Source organism: Cimex lectularius, unplaced genomic scaffold (assembly GCF_000648675.2).
Source record: "Cimex lectularius strain Harlan isolate CLEC.00 unplaced genomic scaffold, Clec_2.1 scaffold374, whole genome shotgun sequence".
NCBI classification, from domain to species: domain Eukaryota; kingdom Metazoa; phylum Arthropoda; class Insecta; order Hemiptera; family Cimicidae; genus Cimex; species Cimex lectularius.
This window is the reverse complement of record NW_019392920.1, coordinates 11,702-19,983: the sequence shown is the minus strand read 5'-3', so window position 1 is coordinate 19,983 and position 8,282 is coordinate 11,702. Positions and strand designations below refer to the sequence as shown.

Below are 8,282 nucleotides of genomic sequence, written 5' to 3'. Positions count from 1 at the left end.
AGATCTTTGAATGCGCATCATTTCTTTTATGAATGAAAGCTCAATAAGGAAATATTTTCCAGCAAAAAATAATAAGGGTTTTCATTTAATTTCATATAAAAAACCTACATGACTTTCAACACTGATAAACTGTTGTTCCGTAATAATATTTGAAGATTATTATTGATTGCATAATAAACGTAAACTGACAATTGGCTTAAGTAGGATCACGGTATGTAGAGGGGCTTGAGAAAAGGTTGGGCGAAAAATTAGCACATGCTTCCACTACTTCCCACCCCGTTCTGTTGCAACCTGCTTTGTATAAATACCGAGTCGGGGACCTCTTCAAGTATCCAGTGCGGATTGACAATTCAAGCATGGCTCATCTGGTAAGAAGAATGTACTGCAATTCAGTTCCTCCTAACAAAAGGCATTACCATAATTGGATTGTGATAACAGCCCTCCGGGCCCACGCTCGCCTCCTATAACTTTCCAATCGTAATTTCGAATCGGGTTTAAAATCAAGGGAATCGTTTGCCAGGGCATTATTCTGCCCTCATTTTCTGCCCCTATACAACTTTTTGTCGGTAAAAGAATTTTTAAATTTGTCACTCCTTTCAACTTTTTCCGAGATTCTTTCTTCACCGGATTTTCCTCTTATTTCATATATTCTAGACTTGAGATATCACTTTTTAAATATTTTTTTCAAATAAAATTATCGGTCTTTTTATTATCACATTATTAACTTTTAATTGAACATAAACCTTGGTGTTCAATACTTTTTAAAAGGATAGTTCCTACTCACAGTAAGTTGTTTTGCAACGATCCGAATTTCGAGCCTTTTAGCTCATCATCAGGTTGTAGAAGTCTTTCAACCTGATGATGAGCTAAAAGGCTCGAAATACGGATCGTTGCAAAACAACTTACTGTGAGTAGGAACTATCCTTTTAAAAAAGTATTGAACACCACACTCACTCCATCATTTATCATTTCTAAACCTTGGTGTTGGTACCACTGATAATTTTTGCCTGTTTTTCAACAGTTTACAGTTAAATGCTTTCGAAATAATCATTCAAAAAGTAAACGTTATACCTTTTACAAATTAAGTATAAAGTAAAGTATAAGTAAAATCTTTTATTAAACATGATTTAAAATATCAACATAATTGATAGAATATTTGAATTTTAAGAGATTTTTATACTGAAAACAAATAATTTTGCATAGGACAAATGAATAAAAAATCCATTAGAGTTCGTGGTCCGATTGAAAAATGGCAAAAATGAGGAAAAATTCGAAGGGTGAGGGAATTGTGATGGGGGTTGGTGTCCAAGTGGATCGAAGTCACGATAGCTCAAATGGTGGAGAAAAGGTCGTGGGTTCGAATCCCGCTCGTGACTGACTTTTTTTTGTCTCAACCAATACCTTACATAAAGTTTAATTCATTGAAAAAAATGTTGAAACTATGTTTTCTAGGTGATTTTAGTCTTAGCGGCCGTCATTGCGGGATCGCATGCCCAATTTTACCCCGGGGTCCGACAGCCGTTTCCCTATACAGTCGCCCACGCACCAGTAGCAGTCGCTCATGCTCCAGTCGCAGTAGCGCACGCACCAGTCGCAGTCGCTAGGGCCGAGGAGTACGACCCGCATCCCCAGTACAGCTTCTCTTACAGCGTGAACGACGCCTTGACCGGAGACTCCAAAGGTCAAACCGAAACACGTGACGGAGACGTCGTCCAGGGCAGCTACTCCCTCGTCGAACCCGACGGCTCCAGGAGGGTCGTCGAGTACACAGCAGACCCCGTCAACGGATTCAACGCTGTCGTACACAAAGAAGGAGCTGTCGCACACGCACCAGTCGCCGTCGCTCATGCGCCAGTCGGAGTGGCCCATGGACCTCTAGTTCATTACTGATAATTTACCCATAGTTAAAAACGTTCCTTGTTACCACTGAATACATTTAATTATTAATATATCTCTTAGAAATCTTTATTTATTTCCTCACTGTAAAACAACATATCGGCGGCTGGTATGACTGTAAAGACGATGACTATGAACCCTCCCGACTTACTTGAAACTGTCATTTTACAGGCACTAAAAACTGCAGCAGTTTTGGCTTATTGTGCTTTTTTTAATTCATTAATTCAGTTTAATCGACTCGATCCTTCTTTTAAGAAGTATTAGGTCATTGACTGTCATTGCAATTCTGCTCCCAGAATCTTTTTGATTTTCTAGGTTACACAGTGACTCGCAGATTCGTTCACAGCTGAATGCAAATTGGGTTATATCATTATTTACTTTACAAAACAATTGTAGGACATCAAATAAACGTAGATTTTTTGATAATTTTATTTATCTTACTACAAAAAACACCCAAAAAATTAAATTGTTTCTTTATCATGATTATTAAAATAATCTCCCGTCTAGCTTGGATTTTGGAGTCCGTGTTAGTGGTACAATGCTGACGATGTAGTCTTGATAACAGATAGTATTACTGGGTTGCAGAAAAATATTAGTCTCCTGGAATCATACTGTGATCAATGGAATCTCACTGTCAACCTGGCTAAATCAAAGATAATGGTGTTTAGAAGAGGAGGCAGGCCTGCCAAGACCGAGCGTTGGTTTTGCCAGCGTTAGAGGGTTGATGTGATTAACCAATATAAATATCTTGGAGTTGTCCTAACTTCCAGACTCTCTTTTACCCCTCATCTAAAATCCAAAGCTTCAGTGGCGAAGGTTGCTTTGAATAGAACATGGTGTTACTTTTTGGCCCAGAATCTAATCCCGGTTTACTCTAAGTACAAGGTATTTAATGCAGTGTGCCGTTCTATTTTGTGTTATGCAGGCCAGGTGTGGGGGTTCCAGGATTATGAAGTGATAGAAAGAGTGCAACGTTTTTTTATTAGGAAGATCTTCTCACTGCCTAATTCTACTCCAAACTATATGCTTTATATGGAGACGGCAGTGGATAAAATTTTCCTTTTTACGCTTTCCCTGCATTTTTCATTTGTTTTAAGGGTACTTAAGGGCCCTGTTGCCCGAATCTCCAAAATTACTGCTCTCGAGGTTATTAAATCTAATGGTTCTTGGTTTCGGCAATGGAATACTTTAGCTTCTCAATATGGTTGCGATTTTTCTTTTTGTTTAGAAAACCTCTCGAGTTGGCCCAATTATACCATGAAACTTTTGTGCAGACTACGTGATCAACATCGTGTGAGTTGTGAGCATCGAGCTCAGGTCTCCAACAGGTATCTTCTCTTTAAGGCCCTAGACCACTCTAAGGAAACCTTTAACCTAAATGTTCAAGCTAGTGGGTCTATAAAACTTCCGACTCTTCGATGGCTTCTTAAACTCAGATGCGAGCAAGTGTTCCTCAATTCTGTGCCATGGAAGGAAGACGACGGAAATTTCTTGTGCACGCTCTGTAACCTAAGAGTTAGGGAAGACATCTTTCATTTTGTTGCCCAGTGTCCCATACTGTCTGAACTCCGTATCCTGTATCTAGGCTATAAATCGCTTTCCAGGTCTCAGCTGCTTGATCTGTTAAATATCGTCGATATGGAGAGGTCGAAAGTTCTAGCACACTATGCATGTCATGCCTGGCAATATAGGTACGATTATAGTACCGAGTCATAATTGTTTAACTTGTATCTAAAATCAGCTTGTTTTTATAATTTAGTTTTTACTTATAGTTTTCTATTATTAACATTATCATATAGTTTATTTTTATGTTTTATTTTTCGCTTGCCTGAAAAAGAACAGCCAACTTCCGGCAGACGGATAATCATCCATGCTGTAAAATGCTTTTAATATTTTATATTGCCCGCGCAGGTGCCCCTTATGCAGAGAAAGGTTGCTCGATGTGTCCCACATAATAGAGGCGTGTCATGCCTTGGCTCCATACAGAGAGCGTGTAGGATTTAAGAAGAGTCCTCGAGCACGGTAGCGAGTTTCATAGTCCCCTGTTCCGCTTTTTATGGGAAATTGGTTTCTTTTATTGTATATAGTATGTCTTATGTGTTATGTGTCTATATGTTTTGTCTGTGTGCATGTATTTATTAGCGTGAATGCCGAGGGGTGAGGGTGAATATAACGTCATCATCGCCCCTCGAACGATGAAAGGGGCTGAAATGTCATAAGCCCCAGCAAAAAAAAAAAAAATTGTATATTATGTAATGCTTCTCTTTAATGTAAATAAAGCATGTTATCTATCTATCTATCCGTGTGCAAACGATAATATGATTGTGTCATAGAAAGTCCTTTAATATTTTGTATGTCCTCCTTTGGCTTTCAAAACTGCATCAGTCCTTCTGGGCATACTTCTCACGAGATTTCTGTACTGTTCTGGATCAATTAGGCCCCATTCAACTTGTGCTTTTTCCCAAAGTTGATCGAAGTTTGAAGCGTCTCCTGCAGCACCGGCTAAAGATTTTTTGGTTTTCCCCACAAGTGCTCAATTGGATTAAGGTTAGGTGACTGTGGGGGCCATTCCATGGCATTAAAACCACGATCAGCAAGCCACTCTTTGGTCAGTGGTTTCTTCACTTCCCGTCGCTCTTAATCCGGCCTCAGCAAATATCTCCGTTTGTTTCGGCACTGACATCCATATTATCATTATCACGCGGCCTACGCTGATTTTGGACAGCATTGTCAACCTATCCTGAACGAACGGAGCGCGTAGATAGAACGCCTTTTGGTCTCGGAAAATTTTGTTTTATGACCACTCCTCTTCTTTTTAAAACAACTGTCGTAAATTCCGGAAGATCTTTCAGGTTTTGTTATTACCACAATAATAACAATTTATATATTTTTTTAAATTTAACTATAAGGAAGTCCTTCTTGAAAAGATTTTATTATTTGATCTTTCAAAAATGTTGAAAATGGCTTCTTACTGTAATTAAACGGAATAGATCATAACCGTTCAGGAAAGAAAATATTTTCAATATGTAAGAAAAATAACTGATATCTGATAACAAATTTGAGACGAATTATTCAATGGTTTTTGCGAAATTTGCAATGAAGTAACCCTAGTCACAAAACTGTTCACATGAAGATTCGTAATAAACTGGCTCAATTCAAAGGTATAAACATAAATAAAGATTATTAGGGTGAATGTTTGTTTACCAACAGTTCAACGAACTCAATCCTATTGATGTTGTCTGGATTAAAAAATACGGGATTTGCAAACTAAAGATAATTGAAAATTGTTTACTGATGTGAACAAATATGTGAGTCACTGTATATCGTTTTGGTTTTTTAATTACATATTTACGGTTTCTTGCACCTCTAGAGTTAGTCCATTTCTCTTCCTTTTGGTACCATTCTAAGTAGGATAATTCTGTAATTGTCCACACTGTCACAAGGCCAAGTTGATAGAAAATAAGCACGGTTATTTGCAGGAATTGAGCAAATACCACATAAAATTATATTTTAGTAAGCTGTAAATTTTGCTGTTACCTATGTTACTTTAGTGCTTAAAAGTTTTAAAAGAATGTATACTTTACATAAATTTCAAATCCTGGTAGTAGATATTGGTTGTAAATATTTTGAAATTACAATTAATTAAGGTTTTTAGTTGAGATGAAAAAAAGTTAATGGCACGAGCGTGGAGTTGAGATAGGAAGTTGATGTCCGAGTGGATCGAGGTCACGATAGCTCAAGTGGTAGAGCAGCGGCGTATCTAGCCGAAGATCGTGGGTTCGAATCCCNTGTTTTTGAAAAAAAGCCTCCCCCCATGCAGGGCCGCTGGATTCGAACCCGGGACGGGGTACGGTGATGAGCGCCCAAACCGTTGCGGCCTATTGACTATTATTCTTATTTCTCATGTTTATCATATATGGACATGTATTCACAGTGCATAAAATTTTTGATTTTGATCATAGTGAATTTTTCGATTACTGATACTAGTATTGTACTTGAACGCACTGATAAAGGCTCTTTTTTTAAATTTAATTTAACAAGCAATGGATCAGAATGAACATTTAATCTTCTTGTGTACATCGTTGAAAAAAAAAGGAAAAATTTATTTTTAAAAGCAATTGCGAGATATATTATAATATGATGAAAAGGGCGGAGGGTTCCATTTGAAGTTTGTCACGTTTGGCAGTGTTTCCATTGTCAAACATATATTCTCTAAGACAGAAGTTTCCTCGGATTTCTTCTCCTCTGCTGTATCATAATTACTGTAGCAGGCCCGTCGGCGTAATGGAGTCCCTCATCCCCGGTCCTTTTAGCTCGGTGTAGTAGTTCACCTTCACAGTTCTGCCACCTCCCTCAAAGCCGGAGCAATTTCCACCAAGATGACTTTATTAATTTCTCCTATACGCGAATTGGCTTTTCCGACGTAGGCTTCCACCGGCGCTCGACAAGGCAGTCTTTGTGTTCCGTCATCTCGCCCGACCCATTTTCCGCCTCAGGAGAAAAGTTTTTGACGTCATGAAATGACTTGGAATCGTCTTCGAGATTTAATAAGAAAGTTTAACAGATAATTAAAATATTTTATATCAAAACTTTCTTTCGGATTGTTTCAATTATTCGGTTTGGATTAACTGCTAGTATTTCATCTTTTAGTCTCAATACTGAACATAAATTATTAAGATTATAATTACTACAAATAAACAATATTATAATATAAAATGGCGGGAAAATTCAAAAGGTGGGGTTGAGATAGGAAGTTAATGTCCGGGCGGATCGAGGTCACGATAGCTCAAGTGGTGGAGTAGCGACGTATCAAGCCGAAGATCGTGGGTTCGAATCCCGCTCGTGCCAGTGACTTTTTTATCGCGACTAAAAACCTTAATTAATTGTAATATGATGTTTGTAGATCGACCTGCAGATAAACAATGTAGAGTTCAATATCTTCTTTAAGGTCTTTACTAGGATTTATTTTATTGAGCATTAATTTTTTTATTCTCTGAGTCACACCGGGAATGTAGGTGATTGACCTGAAACCAATGGAAGTTGAAGTAGGTTCCACCTCAACATTCACCAACGGAATACCAACAGAGTTATTCATCCTAACTCTAAATCCATTCATAAGTTTGAAAATAAGTGCCAGCGGATAATGATTTGTTAATAAAATTCTTTTTACCTTTTTATTTTTTTTTTATTTTCTACGAATCTAGGATCACAGAGCCCTAAGGCAATTTTCCATCACTCTCCACTTCAAAAGTAAATCTAAGTGCAGAGTGATATGAGTTAAAAGATTCAAAAGTTTTTTGGAAATGCTCCTTTGGTACAACTGCCAGAAGGTCATCCATGTATTTAATTAAGAATTTTATATCGTAAGGGAGTTGGAGCAACCACTCTAGCAAATCAGTCTTTACCAGATCAGCAAGAATTGGGGATAAAACATCCCCCATGGCAACACAATCCTTCTGCTTATAGATATCATCTCCATATTTAAAGTAGCCAGTCATGGACGTGAACTCCAACGCCTCCATAAATATCTCAATAGGTAGATCTGGGAAGCAACTCTCCAGCTCACCCCATTTTTTATGTACAATATACGTGATAAGACCTAATGGCACCGACGTAAATAATGATTCCACATCAAAAGAAACAACAACCTCATCCTCCGTCACTCTTAAATTTTCCAGTTGTTGTTTCACGTCAAGTGAATGTTTTACATTAAACCCATTACACAACCGCCAAGACCGACAACACCTCATGTACCCATTTTGATAAACTATAAGAGGGAGACTTGTTTGTGGACTTTTGGAAGTCCATAGATCTTGGGTGGAACCTAGTAAAGACCTTAAAGAAGATATTGAACTCTACATTAATTGTAATATATTAATTGGTCAAGCGGACCACGAAATTAGTAATTATAATATATTGTAAAACATTTACAATGTTTGGTTAAGGTTATTTCAATCACCAAAGCATGCAGTTTTAATTTCGGCACACTCACTCTCTCACACATTATTAAATACGTTATTTATTTTTTATACCATTCACTCAACTAGGGTAACGGAGTACTTGATATACCTCCAACATACTTTACATACTCTAACTAGTCTAATTGAGAGTTGCTGTCAACCAATCAACAGCAAAACAAAAAATATAAGTGCTAAACTAAGTGGTTTTGGTGGTGAAATTGTTGCACAAAACCAATACGACCACAAGAATAGCACTGCACTCTATGTTCTGAAGATGACCCGAATAAATGTCGAAACGTGGGCAAAAAATAAAAACGTTATTTTTTTAAACTCCCTCATTCTTGACCGCTCCTCAAAGAAGAAAAAAAGCATATAAAATAAAAAAGGACACATTTAGGCTTGTTAATAGTACAAGTAGATCCCTTA

At 37.6% G+C, this 8,282-nt stretch overlaps 1 protein-coding gene across 1 annotated transcript; it reads left to right on the top strand.

Moving 5' to 3' along the window:
• The first annotated feature begins 264 nt into the window (after positions 1-264).
• Positions 265-1,951, top strand: LOC106664954 (larval cuticle protein A2B-like). The gene is made up of 2 exons (XM_014391063.2): positions 265-368; positions 1,453-1,951. Exons 1-2 carry the CDS (start codon positions 357-359, stop codon positions 1,888-1,890), a joined length of 450 nt encoding a protein of 149 aa, XP_014246549.1. The 5' UTR covers positions 265-356; the 3' UTR covers positions 1,891-1,951.
• The last annotated feature ends 6,331 nt before the right edge of the window (positions 1,952-8,282 follow it).